The sequence below is a fragment of the Rhinatrema bivittatum genome, chromosome 15, assembly GCF_901001135.1.
Source record: "Rhinatrema bivittatum chromosome 15, aRhiBiv1.1, whole genome shotgun sequence".
Classification (NCBI taxonomy): Eukaryota; Metazoa; Chordata; class Amphibia; order Gymnophiona; family Rhinatrematidae; genus Rhinatrema; species Rhinatrema bivittatum.
The window spans coordinates 40,428,936-40,451,331 of record NC_042629.1 but is presented as its reverse complement, the minus strand read 5'-3'; the positions used below and the strand labels follow the sequence as shown (position 1 = coordinate 40,451,331).

Here is a 22,396-nt window from a genome sequence, read left to right as displayed (position 1 = left end):
TAGTAACTGTAAATGTCAGGAAGTATTTCTTCACGGAGAGGGTGGTGGATGCCTGGAATGCCCTTCCGGAGGAAGTGGTGAAGACCAGAACTGTGAAGGACTTCAAAGGGGCATGGGATAAACACTGTGGATCCATAAAGTCAAGAGGCCGCCAATGAAGAGTGGGTGACTCGCCAGAATGATGGCTACTGCCTGGACACAATACCCTTATTCAATAAACATACACATGGTTACTGTGACTCCAACATCACTCTAAGCTTCAACAGCAAGAGGAAATGTGGAAAAAAGGATTTGCACTCACAAAGCCGGGAGTAGCTGGCTTGTTACGGTGGTTACTACCCCAAACCAAATGTGTCTGATACTTCACTTTCGATGCACATCCAGCATAGCTCTCTGCTCCAACGGCAGGGGAGAAGAAAAACTGATACTTCACGCATATCCAGCATAGCTCTCTGCTTCAACGGCAGGGGAAAAGAAAAACTGATACTTCACGCATATCCAGCATAGCTTCAACGGCAGGGGAGAAGAAAAAAGGATTCACACTCACAAAGCGGGGAGTAGCTGGCTTGTTACGGCGGTTACTACCCCAAACCAAATGTGCCTGATACTTCACTTTCGATGCATATCCAGCATAGCTCTCTGCTTCAACGGCAGGGGAGAAGACTGATACTTCACACATATCCAGCATAGCTCTCTGCTTCAACGGCAGGGGAGAAGAAAAACAACCAATAAGGGCTGTATAACATAGTCTGGGTTAAAACAAATAAGCATGGGTGTAGCTTGCTTATTGCGGCGGTTACTACCCCTACTACCCCTAACTAATCAAGCTAGATATTTCACTTGGATGCAGCTCCATCACTGCTCTCTACATTAATGGTAGGGGAGGAAGGGAAATAGAACCAAGAGCTAAAAGAAACAGATAAGTATGAGAGAAAAAATGTGTGAAGCTTGCTGGGCAGACTGGATGGGCCATTTGGTCTTCTTCTGCCGTCATTTCTATGTTTCTATGTTTCTATGGCAGATAAAGAGTGGAATTGACCATTCAATCTGCCTAGCAAAGTGTCCAGTGCAATACAGTGCACTCAGCTGAGTGCAATGTAAAACCCGCAGTTGGACGCGGGTTGTATAGGCGCTAATTAATCCCCTTATACAATAAGGGGATTAGCACCTCTGTAACGCGTGTTCAACGCAGAGTGAATCTAATAGCGCTCATCACATGCAAATGCATGTGAATGAGGCTATTAGGCATTCACTTCCGATGCAAAAAATAAATTGCATCTAGAACGCATATTTAGCGATCAGAAATTAACACCTGCCTGGAGCAGGCGTTAATAGCTGAGCACCCCTAAAGCCAGTACAGAAAAGCAGAAAAAAACTGATTTTAAAGTTAAAAAAAAAAGTTAAAAAAACCCCAAAACACCGGCAGTCGGGTGCAGGAAACGGCATCTGTTTCCTGAACCCCCTGGCTATGCAGCTGTGCGGCGTTTAGGAAACTGACGCCGATAAACTCGGCGTCAGTTTTCCTAACCGGTGGACAGCCGACGCCGATCGGGTTCTCGTTAGCAAGGAGGCGCTAGGGGCGCACAAGCGATTCTAGCACCTCCTTGCTAACGCAACCCCCTAATTTAAATATTGCATGGCGCCCCCAAGGGGGGGGGGGGTGCCTGGGAGCGTGTTAAGAAAGTGGGCGCTGACTATTCAGCATCCGCTTTCTGTGCATGTTTATTGCATCGGCCCCAAAGTGTTTAAGGTGGTAACTTCTGCTCTATGAGGTTGATTTTAAAAGCGTCGCTCACACAAAAATGCCCACATACACACGTATGTGGACTGTGTGCGAGCAACGCAGAATTTAAAAAGCCGCAAAGTACGTGCGTATCTATCCGTGCATGCATCGAACATAAGAGGGTGGAAAGGGGTGGGGCATGGGCAGGGCAACGGTTACACACATAGCTATGGTATTTTAAAACCAGAGACCACTGTGTAATTTTACTGCTGCTTCAGTTGAGGAGCAAGTCCTTGTAGGTCTTGCATTTTAGGGGTTACAGGATAGGATGAGGGGGTCTATGTCAACTAGGAGGATGCAGGATGAAGAAGGGACTTGAAGATCTTTATATTAACTGGGAAAACTGGTGAACTAATTGGAAAAACTGAGTTGTCCCTCACATAAGAACATGCCATACTGGGTCAGACCAAGAGTCCATCAAGCCCAGTATCCTGTTTCCAACAGTGGCCAAGCCAGGTCCCAAGAAACTGGAAGGATCCCAAGGGGTACATAGATTCCAAGCATAAGCAGTGGATTTCTGTACCTTTACCTTATTAATGGTTAATGGACATTTCATCCAGGAATTTGTCCAAACCTTTTTTAAAGGTTTTTAAAGTCTCAACTCGTATGTCTTGTAATATAGACCCAATACCATTTTGGTTGTCTTTCTTTGATTTGCTTCTATCCTATTGTACCAGAATGTAATCCGCTTTGATGTGCACTGTGAAGTGCCGAAAAGCATAATATTAAAAAAAAAAAAAAAATCTAGGTAAAAATCTATCCCTATCTTTTTTAAGATATGGTCTGGATATTGATCCAGAATCTGGTAGCCATGCTGTACAGGGAAGCACGGGCTCATATGCCTTCTGTAAGGAAACCCTCTGAATCTGATCATGGGCAGTCATATCAGTGCCCATCTCCAGGGAACCTATCTTCCAGGAATTCAAAACATGATGGCAGACCACCTAAGCTGAATGCTACAACTTCAAAAGTGGTCCTTGATAAAAGGGTTGTGGACAAGTTGTTCAGACTTTGCAGAATACCAGTGATGGACTTTTTTGCCTGAGAGGACAACGAAAATGTTGAAAGGTTCTGTTCCATGCTTCTGAGCAACCACAGTTCAGCTTCTGATGCTTTGTGCTGAACTGGAGTATTTGTTACTCTATCCACCAATTCTTCTCATTGCCAGAACTATCCAGAAGATAATTTAGGTCAAACTGAGATTGATTGTCATAGCACTGGCATAGCTATATCAAGTGTGGCATCCATATCTCACCCATCTATCAGCTCAGTCTACAGTTTTTTTGGGTGTGCTCTGTGACTCTTTTTGGGATAAAGTATTAAAGACTGTCCCCAAATATGATGTAAACTGATGTGAATTGTATACAATACGTCGGTATATAAAAATGCCTAAATAAATAAATGAGGGTGGCAGACTTTTCCATCTAAGTCTGCCATCCTTATTCCTTCTTAAAGAGGTGAAGGATATGCTGATTTTGGCGAAAGCCTTATACCAGAAGATCCTACAGCTTCAAGTGGAAGATAATCTTGGCTTGGTGTGTGATCAACTGGCTGGATTCGTTCTCCTGAGTCCCAAGGGATTTACTTCAATATATATTCCTTCTCTTTTCCTCAGGTCTAAGCACCTCTTTGTTAAAGTTCATTTAAGTCCCATTGTGGTGTATCACCAGATGGTGGAAGGAACTCTGACCTCCTGAAAGTTCATTAGAGTTTATGGCATTCCAATCCTCCAGTCAGTAAATCTTCAGTGCCTTGGGTCCTCAAAGTAGTCTTTTCTCAACTCATGAAGCCTCTTTTTGAACCTCTCAAGTCTGTGAAGTTTCTCATCTGGAAGGTGTTCCTTGTAGCCTTCACTTTGGTTCAAACAGTGTGGGGCGGATTTTCAGAGCCCTGCTCGCCTAAATCCGCCCGGATTTGGGCGGATTTAGGCGAGCAGGGCCCTGCGTGCCGGTAAGCCTATTTTACATAGGCCTACCGGCGCGCGCAGAGCCCCGGGACTCGCGTAAGTCCCACGGTTTTTCGGAGGGGGCGTGTCGGGGGCGGGCCCGAACCGCGTGGCGTTTTCGGGGCGTGTCGGGAGCGTTCCGGGGGCGGGCCCGGGGGCGTGGCCGCGCCCTCCGGACCCGCCCCAGATTGCGTCCCGGCGCGCTAGCGGCCCGCTGGCGCGCGGGGATTTACTTCTCCCTCCGGGAGGCGTAAATCCCCCAACAAAGGTAAGGGGGGGGGTTTAGACAGGGCCGGGCGGGTGGGTTAGGGAGGGGAAGGGAGGGGAAGGTGAGGGGAGGGCAAAAGAAAGTTCCCTCCGAGGCCGCTCCGATTTCGGAGCGGCCTCGGAGGGAACGGGGGTAGGCTGCGCGGCTCGGCGCGCGCCGGCTATACGAAATCGATAGCCTTGCGTGCGCCGATCCCGGATTTCAGCGGATACGCGCGGCTCCGCGCGTATCTACTGAAATCCAGCGTACTTTTGTTTGCGCCTGGAGCGCCAACAAAAGTATGCCTATTCGCGGTTTTTGAAAATCTACCCCTAAGTGAATTGCAGGTGCTGGTTTCCTTCTCATCATACCTGCAGTGTTTTCCCAGCAGCATGGTTCTGTATTCTCCCTGAGTATTTTCCAAAAGTGGTATCTGCATTCCACATTAACCACGCTATTGTGCTGCCTACTTTAGTTCTAATACCGCATGCACAGAGAGAAAGGGCTTGGACTGTAAGAGAGCTATAGAATACTACTTAAGAGGACTCAGTCTCATCATCCAGTTGAAGAAGGCATTGTGGTCCCACTTCACAAAAGTGGAAGCAGAGAGGAGGCTGGAAACTACAGGCTGGTTAGCTTTACTTCAGTGGTGGGTTAACTTTCCCCTGCTAAGGGGAAGGACAGTGAACTATCTAAAGGCTAGCAGCTTGCAGGATCTGAGGCAATATGGTTTTACCAATGGAAGCTTGTGTTAAATGAATCTGATTTTTTTTTTTATTGGATAACTAGGGAATTAGATCAAGGATTAGCAGTTGAAGTGATTACTTGAGTTTCAACAAAGCATTTCATACAGTCCTGTAGAAGAGGCTCATGATTAACCATGATTAACTCTCAGGCTGCTCATGAGCAGCCTGAGAGTGGATGAAATGGATTAGAAATTGGTTAAATGACAGATGACAGTGGATAGTAGAAAATGGAACTCACTCTGAGGACAGAAGAGTGATAAGTGGAGTGCTTCAGGAATCTATCCTGGGGCCAGTTCTGTTCAATATCTTGGTGAATGATATTGCAGAGCAGATAGAAGGAAAAGTATGTCTTTTTGTGGAAGAAACTCAAGGGCCGATTCAGTAAAGTCCGCGGGAGAGCGGGCAAACGCCCACTCTCCCGGCGCGTGCACAGGCCACTCTCCTCTGCGCACGATTCTGTATTTAAATGAGGCCCGGTGGTAAAAACGGGCTAAAGGAGGCGCTTGGGACACTAGCGCGTCCCTAGTGCCTCCTTTTGGACAGGAGCGGTGGCTGTCAGTGGGTTTGACAGCCGACGCTCAATTTTGCCGGCGTCGGTTCTCAAACCAGCTGACAGCCATGGGCTCGGAAACCGGAGCCGGCAAAATTGAGCGTCCGGTTTTCGACCCGACAGCCGCCGGCCAACTTCAATTTTTTTTTTTTTACTTTTGGAAAGTTTCAGGACCTCCGACTTAATATCACCATGATATTAAGTCGGAGGGTGCACAGAAAAGCAGTTTTTACTGCTTTTCTGTGCACTTTCCCGGTGCCCGAAGAAATTAGCGGCTACCTTTAAGGAAGGCGCTAATTTCTGAAAGTAAAATGTGCGGCTTGGCTGCACATTTTACTTTCTGTATCACACGGGAATACCTAATAGGGCCATCAACATGCATTTGCATGTTGTGGGCGCTATTAGGTTCGGCAGATTGGACGCGCATTTTCGGCCCCTTACTGAATAAGGGGTAAGGGAAAACGTGCGTCCAGTGGCAGGTTACCAGTGCACTCCGTCGGAGCGCACTGTACTGTATCGGCCTATAAGATTGGCTAGGGCAGCGGTTCTCAACCGGTGCGTCGCGACACACTAGTGTGTCGCCAAGCACCGGCTGCTGTGTCGCGTGGCTCCCAGTCCCTCCCGCTGCTCGTTCTTTCCTGCTGCCGTTGCTGCCGGGCTATCAGCACGTTCAAGCCCAGCGGGAACGGCAGCGGTGCAAAAAAAAAAAAAGCTGTGGCATCCGCGGCTGGTCTTTTCTTCTTCCCGCGCCTGCATTCCCCCCGGACCCGGAACAGGAAGTGGTGCGCGGGAAGAAGAAAGGCCGTGCCGCAAGATAACCCACGCCTCGCGCGCCATCACGGCACACGTGGGGAAGCGCTGCTGCGGCCGTATGGCCAACCGGTCTTCCTGTTCGGGGGGGGGGGGAGCGGAAGCGCCGCGTGCAGCTTCCGCTTCCTCCCCCCAATGCAGGAAGATCAGCTGCCTCTCCTGCTGCCACCCGTTCTCCTGCTATCTTCGGGCGTCGGGCCGTATGGTCTGTCGATATTCCTGCTTGGGGTGGGGGAGCGGAAGCGTCGCGCACAGCTTCCGCTTTCTCCCCCAAAGCAGGAAGATCAGCTGCCTCTCCTGCTGCCACCGGCCTCCTGCTATCTTCGGGCGTCGGGCCGTATGGTCCGCCGATCTTCCTGCTTGGGGGGGGGGAGGGAGGAAGCGGACGTTGTGCGCTGCGCTTCCGCTACCCCCCCCCCCAGACAGGAAGTTCGGACGCCCGAAGATAGCAGGAGTCCAGTGGCAGCAGGAGAGGCAGCTGATCTTCCTGCTCTGGGGGAGAAAGCGGAAGGGAAAGGAGAGAGCAGCATGAGCCTCCCGCGATCGATGGAATTCTTCCTTCTTGGCCTGCGGGGGCTGGAGGAGCAGCTACCGTTTGTGCTGGGGGGGGGGGGGGAGAGGAAGTGAGTGACAGAAAGAGAGAGAAGCAGCCAGCCAGCCTGTGTGTAAGTGAGAGAATGTGTGTGATTGAGAGAAACTGGTCAGAGAGCTGATGTATGTGTATATGTGAGAGACAATGAAAGTGACTGCTCAAGGAGATGACTGATGTGTATGTGAGAGTGTGAGACAGTAAGGGATGTGTGTGTGTGAGAGAGAGAGAGAGAGAAAAAGCATGGAAGTGAGAAATCTGGGTATGTGAGAAAGCATGGGAGTAAGAAGCCTGGTGTTGTGGGGGTGTATGTGAAAGAAAGCATGGGAGTGAGAAGCCTGATTATGTGAGAGAGAGCATGGGAGTGGGAAGCCTGTGTGTGTGCATGTATATGAGAGAGACTGGTTGGTAAGGTGACGGTGTGACTGGTGTGTATGTGAATGTGAGAGAGAATGTGATTCAAGGAATGAGAAGCCTGTGCACGTGGAGAGCGAGCATGGAAATGAGAGAGAGACTGGGTGTGTGTGTGTGTAACAGAGAAAGTGATTATGGGAATGAGAAGCCTGTGCATGTGAAGAGAGTGAGCATGGGAGTGAGAACCTGGGTGTGTGTGAGACACAGCATGGGAGGGAGAAGCCTGTGTATGTAAGACAGAACATGGAAGTGGGAAGCCTGTGTGTTTGTGTATGCATGAGAGAGATCAGGTGACGGGTGTGTGTGAGAGAGAGAGAGAGAAAGTGATTATGGGAATGAGAAGCCTGTGCAGGTGAAGAGTGGGCATGGGAGTGAGAAACCTGTGTGTGTGTGAGACACAGCATGGGAGTGAGAAGCCTGTATATCTGAAAGAGAACATGAGAGTGGGAAGCCTATGTGTGTGTGTATATGCATGAGAGAGATCAGGTGACTGGTGTGTGTTTGCGTGTATGTGAGAGAGAGAAAGAAAGTGATTATGATTAAGAAAGTATTCTTCCAGCTACCTAAGCTTCCAAGTTCACGGTCCTCGTTTAATGTAACTTTGTCTCTTCCTTTACCTAATTATTTTTATCCCTGTTCGATGTAAACCGTCCTGATATGGTATTTAACCATGAAGGTCGGTATAGAAAAATGTTAAATAAATAAATAAATAAATTATGGGAATAAGAAGCCTGTACATGTGAAGAGTGAGCATAGGAGTGAGAAAGCTGGGAGTGTGTGAGATACAGCATGGGAGTGAGAAGCCTGTATATCTGAAAGAGAACATGGGAGTGGGAAGCCTGTGTGTGTATGCATGAGAGAGATCAGGTGACTGGTGTGTGTGTATGTGGGAGAGAAAGAAAGTGATTATGGGAATGAGAAGCCTGTGCATGTGGAGAGAACAAGCATGGGAGTGAGAGACTGGTGAGTGTATGTGAGAAAGAGAAAGTGATTATGAGAGTGAGAAGCCCATTTATGTAAGTGGAACACGGGAGTGGGAAGCCTGTGTGTGTGTGTATGGCATGAGAGAAACTGTTCAGGAAGGTGACTGGTGTGTTTGTCAAAGACTGGGAGATGATTGGTGTGTGAGAGACAGAAACTGGTCATGGGGGCATGACTGGTATAGTGTGTGTGTGTGTGAGAGACATGGGCCCTAAGGAAGAGGACCATGAGTATAGAGCTTAGCCACTACTGCTGCTTCTGGTGTGTGCTACAGCCTGCATGGAAGAGGAGTAGGAAAGCTGCTGGAGGGGGTAAGTAAAGGTGGCTTTTTAAGTTTATTTTTCTTGATTGACTGATATTTTAATTATTTAATATTATGTGATGTGTCTGCTTTTTTTGAAATATTTTATTGGTGTTTGGAGAATTTTTAATAGTTTTTATGAGTTTTTAATTGTTGGATGTTATTCTGTTCATAGTTGTTGTGAAACATTTATTCTGCTTATTAGTATAGTTTTACAATTATTTCTGTGTGGGGATCTATAGCTGCTTGCTAGTTCTGTTTTCCTAATAAGAGGTGTATTGGTTTTTAGGGCCTGATTTAATATTTGTAGTGTTGCCTTTTCATAGATAGGGTTGCTCCTGTTTGAGTGTATTCCATAATACTGGTGTAACTGTGTGTGGATTAGTTTATGTGCATTACTACAGATCCTGGGAGTATGTTAGGTCAGTTCTGTGTCTGTTACAGAGATATTTTACTAGCATGTAAGTGTTTTATCAGTCTTATTTGTTGCGTTTTCTCAAGAGGACATGCATTGGTGGTAAACTGCTGTCTTTTCATAAGTAGGGCTATTGAGCCTGAAAGTAGAAGGAGTTTGAGTTGCTGTTACTGAGATGACACCAGAACCAGAATATCTTTTTTGTAGAGTGAGTTGAATGGGGAATGTCATAATTCTGCTTTACATCCATTATTGTGGATCAGGGGGGTTCCCGTGGATGCAAACTGTACATTTACATCTAGCCCTGTGACAATCATGGGTCAGTGTGTCACGCATGTGAGAACCATCTGTCAGGTGTGTCCCGACAGAAAAAAGGTTGAGAACCACTGGGCTAGGGAACTACGGTATATGATGCTCTGTTATGGTGACTTGCAAATTACAGACTCTTTCAAGGCTCAAATGAGATCCATGGTGACCTCAGTGGCTCATCTACGGGTCACGTCCCTTAAAGATATGTGCAAAGCTGGTCATCAATTCACACCTTTCTGTCCCACTACTGTCTCAACAACATGTCTTGAAGCAGTTTAGCACAGCCTGTAATTCCAGTAGTACACTCTCTACTGATGGAGTCCAGGTATATGCATCAATCCTGATCCTGTCCCAGTTCGCCTCCTCAGACTGCCTATTTAATGTGCATTTAAAAATTGGGTTTTATGCATGGAAATGACTTTGAAAGTCACCCCCTCCCCCATAGGATCAACTACTAAAAAGCTGAAAGTGCCAATGGCAAATTGCACATGATCTGTGGGCGACTGTAAGAAATCTTTGAGCAACTCCATTGAGAGGACATTTTTCAAAAAGCCATTTGCTTGGGTAAGAACTGATTATACCTGGGTCTAATAAATGTGGTCTGAAAATTGTTCACCCTAAAGTTTGCGCATACTATTAGCCACATTGAGAAGAGGCATTCTCGGGGTGGCATGTTTAGGTCAGGGGAGAAAACTGATGCACATAGATTGTATTTTGAAATCTACACGTGTTATTTTCCAGGGAAAAAGTAATTGCATATGTTTATATTTTGACGTTGAAAATTTGTGCCAAGATCACAAGTAGAATGGCGGGGGTGGAAGTGAAATAGAACCAAAAAGTTACTAAGGGCCAAGAGTAACAGATAAGTATGAGAAAAAAATAAGTGTGAAAGCCTGCTGGGCAAACTGGATGGGCCGTTTGGTCTTCTTCTGCCTTCATGTCTATGTTTCTATGTTAGAGAAAGCAAAGGAAAGAATGGAAAGATGAAAACTGAGATCTGAACATGGAGAAAGAATAAATAAGGGAAAAGAGAAAATGGAGAGGTGGAGGAGAATGTGAGAGGAGAGCTAAAGGAGAATGAGAAGCCAGGAGAAGAGAAAGTAAAAGAGAAAAGAGAGAGCAGACAGAGTAGCATAGGAGATTAAAAAAAAAAAAGGCGGGATAGAGAGAGAAAATTAATCTCAAAGACAGAACTCTAATGTAGACGGAATTCACTGCACCCAACTCAGCAGCTTGACTTCTCTGCTTAGTCACTGCCTGCCTGCATAACTCTCTGAAGCTCAATCAGCCCCTATACCCAAGAATGAAGATACCACATGATTAGTTTGCTCTGCACCAAGCAATGCAAAAAATGAATTGGTTTCATTCCTGACTTCACATGGATTCTAAAGTGAAGAGAGAGAGAGAAGGAGGGGAAAAAAATTAAAGAAGTCATTTTCCTGGAAGCCCAAGGGAAGGGCACAGGCGATGGACAGAAACAGATGAGGAAAGGAAAGGTTTAGGAGATGTATACATGTTTGATGATAATACTACACACTCTGATTGGAAAGCTCTTGGATGAGGAACAAAGTTTGAGCTTCAACTAATGCACTTTTCATTTCAAGGAAGGAAAAAGTAGGAGTCATATTTCAATTGATAAAGGCATGTCCATATGCACCTCAGATATATATTTGAATGGAAATCTGTTCTTTCTTTTGAACTGAGAATTAAATGAATTTATTTCTTCTCATGCTAAATTACTATTGGTTGTTTGTTCACCTCATGGAAAGTGCCACTTGAAATAATTTGGTAGGATTGGTAGAATCTGGTCAGTTTAAGGATCAGAACTGATATAGCCAAGTGTGCTAGGAATAAGGCGTGTTGGAGAGTTGTGACTCGTCAGTGGGCCCAGTCCTGAAACAGTAGGGACCAGTACAGATGAGAATGGAATAATATTGAGAGGGTTTTATGGAGACCCAGGAGTTAAATGTTAAAGCTTACTATGCAGTGAAACAGAATTTAATAATAGGGATGTGAATCGGGCTTCGGACGATTGAAAATATCGTCGATATTTTCAAAATCATCAGAAATCGGGGGCTCCCCCAAAACGATAGGAAAACCCCACGATATTGATCGTGGGGGTTCTCTTATCATTCTGGGGGAGGGCGGGAAAAACGGCACACAAAAATAACCCCTAAACCCACCCCGACCCTTTAAAACTAACCTCTTAGCTTCCTCCACCCTCCCGACTTGAAAATAAGATGCTAGTCTTCACACTGCATTTGCCAACTTAGTCCTAAACTGATGCTACTCCAGTTTGTGGTTCCACACTGGTCTGCTTATTCAATAGAGATGTGAATCGGAATCGGTTCGGATTCCGGTTCCGATTCACATGTGGGTTTTTTTGCATTGGGCCCGATCGCAGTTTTGTTTATCGGCTGCGCCCGAGCCGATAAACAAAAAACCCACCCCGACCCTTTAAAACTAACTCCTTAGCTTCCCCCACCCTCCCCCCCCCCCCCCCCCCCAAAAAAACTTTTTACAGGTACCTGGTGGTCCAGTGGGGGTCCTGGGAGCGATCTACCGCTCCGGGACATCCTCCAGCTCCCGGACCGTCGTCTGCCACTAATCAAAATGGCGCCGATGGCCCTTTGCCCTTACCATGTGACAGGGTATCCATGCCATTGGCCGGACCCTGTCACAAGGTAGGAGCACAGGATGGCTGCCATCTTGTGCTCCTATCATGTGACAGGGGCTGACCAATGGCACCGGTAGCCCCTGTGACATAGTAAGGGCAAAGGCTATCGGCGCCATTTTGATTACTGTCAGCCAATGGCCCGAGTGCAGGAGATCGCTCCCGGACCCCCGCTGGACCACCAGGGGCTTTTGGCAAGTCTTGGGGGACCATCCTGACCCCCACAAGACTTGCCAAAAGTCAGCGGGGGTCCGGGAGCAACCTCCTGCACTCTGACCGTCGGCTGCCAGTATTCAAAATGGCGCCGATAGCCTTTGCCCTTACTATGTCACAGGGGCTACCGGTGCCATTGGTCAGCCCCTGTCACATGGTAGGAGCACAAGATGGCGCCTGCCATCCAGTGCTCCTACCATGTGACAGGGTCCAGCAAATGGCACGGATACCCTGTCACATGGTAAGGGCAAAGGGCCATCGGCACCATTTTGATTAGTGGCAGCCGACGGCCCAGGAGCGGGAGGAAGGCCCGGAGTGGGAGATCGCTCCCGGGACCCCCACTGGACCACCAGGTACCTGTAAAAAGTTTTTTTGGGAGGGTTGGGAGGGTGGGGGAAGCTAAGGGGTTAGTTTTAAAGGGTCGTGGTGGGTTTTTTGTTTATCGGCTCGGGCGCAGCCGATAAACAAAACCGCGATCGGGCCCAATGCAAAAACACCCACATGTGAATCGGAACCGGAATCCGAACTGATTCCGGTTCCGATTCACATCTCTATTGAATAAGCAGACCAGTGTGGAACCACAAACTGGAGTAGCATCAGTTTAGGACTAAGTTGGCAAATGCAGTGTGAAGACTAGCATCTTATTTTCGAGTCCAGGAACAGGCTTGGTCTGAGTAAAAGGCTAGGAATATTACATAAAATAGGTATGTGTCTATTGATTTCCACAATTTGAACTAACCGAGTCCTGCTTTGCCTATAAATATCAGATTAGAAAAGAATTATTGACCTATTGGGAAAAAATCAAAACTTAGCTTCTTTTCCAAGAGTAGTCAGATGGGGTTTGACTCCTTTGGCAAAAAAAAAAAAAAGAGGGTGAGGAAATTGACTTAATGTAATTGATTTAGGGGGTCATTTTCCAAAGCGATCGCATGTGAAAAGGGACATTTTGCACGCGATCGCTAAATGGGGGCGGTGTCAAGACCGGAACAGGAGGAGTTGGGGCAGCACCGGAGCAGACGCCGCGAAGACATTGAAACCCTTTTTGCTGCCAATTTCGCGCCCAACAGCACCACCTTTTATGATGGCGCTATTGGGTGCAAAAGCCGGCAGCGATCGCACCGCAGAGGTGCGATTGCTGCCGGCTTTCATAGGCCCGTCCCCCTGTACCACGCGATTCAAAGAGCCCGGCGGTATTAGAAAATCCAGGCCTTAATGATGGGTTGAAGAATATGTTTGTCAGTGATTAGTTCACTCTTTGTCAGATTGTGTTACAGCCATTATTATTTTTTATTATTCTGTTTGTTTTGTGTGTGTTGAATATTGTGCCTGTTTTCCTTATATACCTCCTTGGGTGGCCCTTTTCTTTTGGGTTGGGGAAGCAGTTAAAATAAGAAATTTTAAATAAAATAAATCAAATAGACTAGACATAGAGAAGAGGTCAAATTTCAGTGGTGCAGGCAGTGGCAAATTATCCAAATAAACTTTCCCAACTAAGGACTCTTTTCAGGTCCGACCAGACATAATAGCTAAGTTTAGCTGGGTAGCCCTGAATATCGCACTGCCCGGCTAAAGTCCCACCCTGGAATGCTTCCTTTTTAATCGGATAATGACTTATCCACTTCATGGTGTTGGAAATTGAAGCCTCAAGGTTTGTTTAGCTAAACCTGGCAATCCGTTAAATATTGACCTCAGGGTGCAGTGATGAAGAATGGTAAGTGAGAGAGTGAGGTATAGTTAATTACATTTTACTGTTATTTCCTCTCATATACTGCTCATTTACTGTATTATAATTTGTTTTAGTAGACAACCAATGAAGAAGGACATTTCCCAAGTTACCTTGATATGACACAAGTTCATTTAAAAGTTATAGCTGCATGACTTCATGTTATATTACTATAGTATATCATCTATGTAAAATGTGTTACTCTCTAGAATATATTGTGATGCACAACCATTCTGGAAAAGTGTGGGAGAATAAACTGGAATTCATAGCCCAACCAAGAATGTGCATTTCTGCAGTAGCTGAAACTTTCTTCTTCCCCCTCATTTCCCCTTTTTTTTAACCCCTGCCTCCCATCTCAGACAGGTATGCCTGGGGCAACACTGATTCCTTCACCAAACTAGAGGGATGACTCATTTCAGACTAGTCCTCAGTGCTATGACTTTGGCCTGCAGGGCTTGCTGCAGTGGCTCCAGCTGTCATCTTATGCTCCTGCATAGCACGCCCAAGCTTCCCCGAATCCACTGGGTGGGAAATTTGAACTGAAGTCTGCTGCAGTGCAGCACATAATGCTACAGCCTGAGTCATGGGGCCAGCCCATAGTTTATGCTTTTCATGCTAACTCAGCGTGGACTTTTAGTGTGAACTGTGGCCATCATAGGGTTCTACTGCCAGCCATTTATTTTAAATGTATGGCACTGTATGTCACAAGTATGCAGAACCATGGATGGTTTAGGTAGATCTGTAGCAAAAAGGTTGTGCTCTAGTGCTGCCCATGTCTGCTCTTATGCAAGCTGTGTTTCTGTAATACAGGACAGAATGTACCATTCTAAGTGAGCTTTTAACCCATTATGTCCCAGTGACCTATTTAGAGGATAGCTTCTTAAAAAATTGGGACATAATTGGTTAATTAGGCATATTTTAATTCTGTTTCTGTACAGACACCACCTTTTTGGATTTGGAGGTTTTCATGTCCCATACCCTTTTTGTATCTTGACAGTTCCACCAAAGATTTCCAACATCTCCTCGGACATCACTGTGAACGAGGGCAGCAATTTGACCTTGATGTGCAAGGCAAATGGACGTCCTGAACCACTTATCACCTGGAGACACCTCACCCCTTCAGGTACCTTATGAAACAGGTCAAGCAACGTATCCAGATGTCACGGATACATGTGTCATGTTAACCTAATTAAGTGAAACAGGATCAGATGATCAGGTGACTTTGTGAACAGCAAGATGAGGTTCCTCTAATATTTCTTCTTAATTCACAACCCTAACCATTCTGGCATTTGGAGTTCTGTTTCAAAGAAAACAATAAGATTAGGAAATCTATTGTACTAATGCCTTGAAATATGTGATATAGAAAGCCAGTATTACAGAAAAATGGGCCACTATTTATATAGCATGATCTAGTCATTATAAAAATAAGCCGTGTCATCACATCCAAACTGACAGAGTAGAATTGATTTGTATTATCTCAGATATGATGGCGGGTGATCATTTCTACTCTTATACGTGAATAAGTTTATAAATGTAAAATATGTAAGCACTCTGCTCTGGTCATAGTGTCTGCATATAAATAGTGTTTTAAAGGTGCCAGAAGTCAAAGTCTGGACTGCATTTTTTTGTGTGTGAGTCATCCTCCATATCATTTCTATATTTTAATTTACAGGATCACACTACCTAGCAATATTATCCCATTCCTGTCTCCTCCTGAATAAGTGAATTTGATGGTAGTAAATCGTTTGAAATTGTTAGGCTAAGCATGCTGTGGCATGGGGGCGGTCTACATTAATGCAAGCTCTGGGAAGACATGAAGCACTATCGTTTTTTTGTTTTTAATTTCTAGACAGCCTTTCCAATTTTAGCTTAAGGCGGTATACAACATTTTCTCAGGTATAATAAATATAGTCTGCTCTTCAAGGATCACCAGGTGCTAGAACACATTTTCAGAGTTTGTTATTTATAGACTCAGTTGGTGACTGCTTGCAAGATGGAGCAGTCTGGAGCAGTTCAGAAACTATGGATCTGGACTGACTTTTGGTTCCAGAAGACTTGTCGGCTGAGGGTCAGAAGATAAGATAGGCACTCCACCCAGGAACATCCAACATGTGAAACCAAATAAATTACTGTGGTTTAATTTATTTAAACCACATATAGCACCACATGCACAGCCTTAGTGGTATGAAATGCACATTTTGATCTGGATTTTGAAACCGTATGATGTGTTTTTTTTGTTATAACTGAAAGTGGATTGGAATGGCATGAACCAGTTAATGAAACACTATATAGACCCATTCCTGGAGGCTAACAATATTAAAGTGTACAAGCTGCATGTTGGGGTGTAAACTAGATAATATGATTCGAACTGAATTGCTCCTGGGGGAATTCTATCCCACTGCATGGTGCAGAATTTATGCAGAATTCCCCTCCCGCACAGAATTCTGCATTTGCCTTGCAGAATTTAGTGCAGGGACCAGGAGCCAACAGTGTGGGCTGGAAGGCGCAAGTGTCTGGTATCAATGTTGGCCTGAACAGGCAGGAAGACAAAGGAGGCTATGGCCACAGGTGCCGGCGTGCACAGGCCTGTGGCTGCAGGGGTCTGCAGAGTAAGAAAGTGGAGAGTCTTGCTGGAAGTTGGAAGAGAGGGAAATGGTAGTGGGGGGGCGGGGGGGGGGGGGGTGTTGATGCAATAAAGTATGCATAGGTTAATGAGCGGTTAGATGCGCATTTTGGACACTAGCCTAACACCTGATGCAGTAAGGAAATTAGCACATCCAAAACACACACCCAAACAACTGTGTAACTGATAGTGCTCATCATATGTAAATTCCATGTAGATGAGGCTATTAGCTTTTACATGGTGATGCAATAAATCCCTGGGCACACTTTGCAATGTGGCAAATTTATTGCCAGCCCTGGAGCTGACATTAAGTCATTCCACAAGTCATGGGCTTATGAACAATTCTAAAATGCTGTTCTCTGTGGTTCCTCCACAGAGGAGGAACCACAGGAACAGCAGATCTACAGCTTTTGGTAAATTAATGAAATGGATCGATTACATAAAAAAAATTTCTGGATGCACAATATACATGCTTCAGGCCGATTTCGCCCCTTGCTATTGTGCGTGTACATTGTGCGTCCAGAAAAGGTATTTTTTTTGTAATTAGTCCATTACATTAAGTCATTCTTGAGCGCCCGTAGCAATTGTATTGAGCTCCTATACCAATATGTAAGCACACGTCCACATCTCCTGAGCACCCGAAGCATTTGAGCACTAGGGTCGCACAATTTCTCCCTAGCACATCCCTTTTAACGCACAAGCTCATTTAAATATAGCATCGGGAGCCCAGGAGAGGTGCCTGCACGTGCGCAAGAAAAACAAGTGCCCATTTTACCACACGTTTTATTGCATCGTCCTGAGAAAAAACTGTAGGGAGGGAAGCAGGGTTGAAGCAGGGTTTATGATTTGATTTCTAGATCTTTGCTGTGGCTCCAAATGTCCATATAGCGATGGTTTGTGCTGTATTTTAGGCTCTGAGAAGACTGCCTCATGTGCACCCTGCCTCCTACCCACCCACAGAGAAGGGGTTCTCTCTCTCTCTTTATGTGTTATCTGTACAGTGCTGCATGCATTGTGAGGCCACCATTCGGCACCATTTGTCCAGATAAGTTTGAACTTAGATGGCAGGATTTAACAAACCCTCCATACTAGCCAGCCGGCCCCAACCCCCCCACCCCTCCCCAAAGTTAGCCAGATATTTGTTTATCTGGGTAAAAGGTTATCCAGCTAGCCTGGGTTGGGGAAGGGGCATTCTGGGTCAGAGCCTGGCTATCTAGCTAAGTTATCCAGAGAAATGCTGATTTTCAGTGTTATCCAGCAAACACAACTGGATAATTTCAGGATGGCCAAAAGAGCTGCCCTACAGGTAGCCAAATAAACGTATCCAGCTAACTTTAAGATAGCCAAGGGTATTCAGCACCATGCCTGGGCTGCTGAACATCCCTTCAAATTTAGCCAACCAGAAACTAAATATGGACCCCCTTGTCTATAAATTAACTTCAGTAGCAGTAGCAGCAACTTCCCACCATCTCAGATCAAATCCCACCTGAGTCATACACTCCCCCCCCCCCCCCTTGCTAGAACCATTCTAGGAACTTGTGTTTTTAAACCAGCTCCTAGCACACACCGTGAAAGCAAGTAGCTTTGCTCTGTTTAATCCAAACTGAAGCAGAATATCACAACAGAGAAAAAAATTTATTTGAGACTGACTCTCTCAAACCCACTTGCTCACATGTACGCTTCCCTCCTTGGATGGGGAACAAAAGGCAGTTAACCTACTAACAAGTTAACCCCTATGCTTTGTTTACATCTCTCTGAAACCTTGGTAAGCTTTCCTGACAAATGCAAAAGTCAGGTTTTTGTTTGAGTGCAAGTAGACTCCATACCGTGATTTGCAGAAAAGAAAAAAAAATGCTAAATTCAAGCCTTATTAGTATTATTATTATTAGAGAAGCCCATCAATTGGAGTGAATTATTTATCTTCACCACCATGCAGCTGCTGACTTGTAAAGTCATCAGTAATTACAGCGACCTCCCACAGGGCTATAAGGCTTTGAAATCAGCCCCAGGGTGGCCGCCTGTCTGCAGGTTACTTTGCAGGGGGGCATCAAGCAGGTAGGAAGGGCGTAACTTTCCCTACACTCTCTGAAGGCATATTCCTTCCCACATAAACCTCATTTATGCTCCTCTGATGAAAACCCCAGCAATGCCTGGTGTGTTATCACTTAGCTGCTCCTCCTCACCACTTCTGTGCTGGTGCTCATCATCAGCCCTTTAGCTAACCTAGTTTCATGGGGGAAGGGGATTTGAGGGAGGAGGCAGTGAAAGCCCCCTTACAGTAAGCTCATATTTTATAATTGGATAAAGCCAGTGGAGTAGTCACTGCCCTGAAGTGGGTTATAAACATGAAAAGGACATGGTATGTACATTGAGGCAACATCAGGTTGCCATAAAGCAGCAACAGTGAATTGCAGTGCTGACTGCCGTGGCAAATAAGAGCCCATGGGCAAGATGTGGAGCTGCTGCAGCCAGTGCCATTAAAGGGGCACATTGCAAACTGTTTGCTTTGCAACCGAGGCTGCAAGTACTTTTGGCCCAGCACATATTTTTGCTGTGAAACTTGCAGCACAAATAAAATAGGAGTGGTCACTTGCTCATGATATACCGTGAAAAAAATAACATGGGTAAAGTTAACCGGGTAACCTGGACTACTTACCTGCTCCCCGCGCTGCTGAATATGGAGCTCATTATTTTTAGACCCAAACCTTTTGAATATAGATTCCAAAATCAGAGCAGGCTGCCCCAACGGCTCCCTTTTGCATCTTCCTCTGATGCACGCTGTACAGTTTAAAGGAGCAGTGTGGCAGGTAAATAAATAACTTGAGCCACTGACTCACACATGTAGACCGAAGGGGAGATGGGGGAAAAATGGGGGAAGGATGGCAGAGGCAAGAGGCAGATGCTAAGGAGGGGGGGGGGGGGATGCTGGGACAGGTAGTAAGGAGACAAGGGGGCAGATGCTGGGGAAGGTGAAAAGAGGCCAAGGGAGAGGATGCTAGGAAAAAGGGGGGGGGGGGGGGGGGGGGAGGAAGGGGACGAGATACTAGGGAGAGGGGGAAAAAGGCAGGTAATGCTGGGGAAAGAGGCAGGGGGCCAGGTACTGGGGAAGGTGGCGGGGAGGGTCCATGCCGGAGGCAGGAAGGCAGATGCAGGGGAAAGGGAGCGCGGGCAGTAGAAGAAAAAGCTTGGCTCCATGGTGGTAGACTGGCAGTAGAGGTAAGTGGTGGCACTGTGATAGAAAAAGCACCCCTTTCCCCACCTTCCCTTCTGATCATGTGGAAAAATTATGTTCTCAACCCTAGGACGCACCTGCACAGGCTCCATAAAAAATTAAAGGAAACAATTGCGCTTACCCCCATACAAACTGTTACTTTTGAGAACTATGAAGAACAAGATAATCCAGCACAAAATCGCAGAAGTCCAAAGAGAGCAAAGTGTCCCTTGGTTTGAATGTTTAGAAACTAGTATGGAAAAACAAGCAATGTTGTCAACCATCCTGTGATTTGTTCTGTTTTGGAATCGGAGCTTGCCAGTGCAGCGCTGCTGTTATTTTATTGCTCAGGACAGGAAAAATGTGATTTCACAACAGCATCTGGGAAGATAAATCAAAATACATTGTTTTGAAGAAAACCTCTAGTCACGTTGACGGGTTTAGTTTGTGCATAGTGGGGGAGGAGGGGCAGAGGCAGGCCTCCACGGGCTTATGACTCAGCAGGGGTGCCAGTAAGACACGAAACCAGAGTGTGAACAACAGCAGGGGTACACTGTGCGCCACTGAGGTAAGAGACAATGGGCTGAATGGGACAGATCCGTAGGGGACTTGCTGCCATTCCAAGTTTCCATCAGTTGGATAAAGAGTACAGTTTTCCCAGCCCTGGCTGAGTGAGAACAATCAAATCTTATTCATGTCTAAAGGGGCCCCTTGTGACCAAGACGTTGTGTTGGGCATTCTGTCCAGCTGTGGTTTTCGTTCACAGTCTTCATTTTATTGTGGCAATATAGGCTACAGCTCCCAGAATGCATTAGCATGGACATTTTAAAAAGAAACTTGCTGACCAAAAAAGCTACAATAGAAAGAAGGGTAGCCGAAGCAGCATAACTGCAAGTCAGAAAAGCTCTTGCAATGTGCGTATGAGTCTCCACTCCAACAATGACTTGATACGATTTTGAGCAAATCATTTATGCACTGAGATGGGTCAATAGTAAAATACCATGCTCACTAACAAACACTGGCCAAAAAGTCTCAAAGTGCAGTAACACAGCAATGACAGCAAAGAGCTGCCAACTGGAGAGCCATTTTCATTCCTCCATCTACCTTTCACCCTGTAACTTGGATAAAGTCACAAAGAAGTAATATTTCAGCAAGCCGCCATGCAGGTAGACAGCTGGCTAAATTTTAGGTGAATTTTCAACAGCAACATAATCAGCTAAATTGTGGCTAGATAATATTCTATGTATAATTTAGCCAGCTAAAATCATCAGCTTTATGGCTGCTGGGAGGCTTTGTGAAAAAAATGATTCCAGAAGCCATGATCCTTTATTCAAGTTCTGTGCCTGTCCCAAAACCCAGAACTTATTGAACACCCTTCAGTCCCTCCCCAAGCTCAATATTGTCTTCAGATCCCACCACTCTCCCTCCTAAACCCCCAGTTTAGAAACTCCTAAACCCTTGTATAATTCTCCCACCTGAAGCCCCAATCTGCAAAAGAACTCCCTGGAATTTCCTGAATAACTATCCTGACCAGCATTAGAACTCACAAATTCTGCAGATTACCTTACCCGCAGCCTTGATTAGCAAATCAAATTTTCTGACAGATCAGGAATTCTTCAGCTGGAAGGACTCGGGAGGGTTACCCGCTAATAACCTAAATCCTTGCTATGACTGGCCACAATTAAAGCAGATCAAATATACCTACCTAGTGAACCAGATGTCTATATTTCTCCTAGGACAAAGCAAGATGGTAGTCCTCACACATGGGTGACATCATTGGATGGAGCCTGGCACGGAAAACTTATGTCCAAGTTTCTGGAATTTTGACTGCGCACACTGAGCATGCCCTATACCACACGTCCATATGAGGTCCCTCTTCAGTCTCTTTTTTTCCCTGGAGCTTTTGCCTCACTGTTTAGTGAGCTCGTGGCTTGACTTCAAAAAATTACCTTTGTAAATTGTCTCTCGTTTTTCCCTTTTTTATGTTAGTCATGGCCTCGTCCAGTTTTCGTCAACGCCCCCAATGTCCAAGGACCATGTCCATCATTGGACCCACAAGAGGTGTGTCTCCTCTGCCTGGGGAACCTTGCATGACATCCGGGGTTGCCTCGTGTGCACCCAGATGACCCCTAAGGTATGTGGTCCTTGACTCAATAAGATGGAGAAATTATTTGGGTCGAGGAAGTCCGAGCCATAGACATCAGCATCGGTGGCATCTGCACTGATGGACACCGAGACATTGGCGAGGCTGTCTGTTCTGTCGATGCCATCGGCGGATAGGGGTGCTGGGGACTGGCCCCTGTTGGTCTCTTCCAGGTCGAGGATGTCGGGTTCATCATCATCAACCTCAGCACTGGGGAAAGACCGGGTTGAGCACCAAGGGAAGCCGAGGAAGCATCAGCTCCGGTCAGCTTTGATGCATGGTGCCAGGCTCAAAAGGCACCGGCTCTTGCCGTGATGCCCCCAAAGCAACCCTGCGGCAAGGACTACCCATCCTCCATCGAAGCCGGGGGTCCACGAAGGACTCCACTGGTTCTGATGCCAGTTGCCGATCCACCTCAGGGATCTGAGGAAGATTTGGCCACCTCTACTGCCTCCCAGTTTGTTTTCGTATCAGCATCTTTTGAAGAGAAGCTGGAACGCAGGGTCCAGCTGGCAGTGGAGTGGGCATTGTAGGGCATTGAACTAGCAGCACTGACAGTGCCTGTGCCGGCACTTGCCTTGTTGGAACAGCTCAACATGCTTATTGGTGTGTTAACAACCCAGTTGGCGTCAGTTCCTGGGAGGCCATCGATGCCCGGCGGGGCACTAGTACTTCCCCCGATGGATACGGTGCTCATTGCTGGTTCCTCCGAGGAGGAA

The 22,396-nt window shown here is 46.2% G+C and overlaps 1 protein-coding gene across 4 annotated transcripts in view; it reads left to right on the top strand.

The window, feature by feature from the left end:
* Positions 1-22,396, top strand: part of LSAMP (limbic system associated membrane protein) — a 1,673,925-nt gene that overhangs the window by 1,316,229 nt on the left and 335,300 nt on the right. For all 4 annotated transcript variants that reach the window (XM_029577931.1, XM_029577932.1, XM_029577930.1 and 1 more), the window contains one exon: positions 14,698-14,823. In XM_029577931.1, the coding sequence (XP_029433791.1) occupies positions 14,698-14,823 (126 nt within the window). The remainder of the gene's footprint in view (positions 1-14,697; positions 14,824-22,396) is intronic.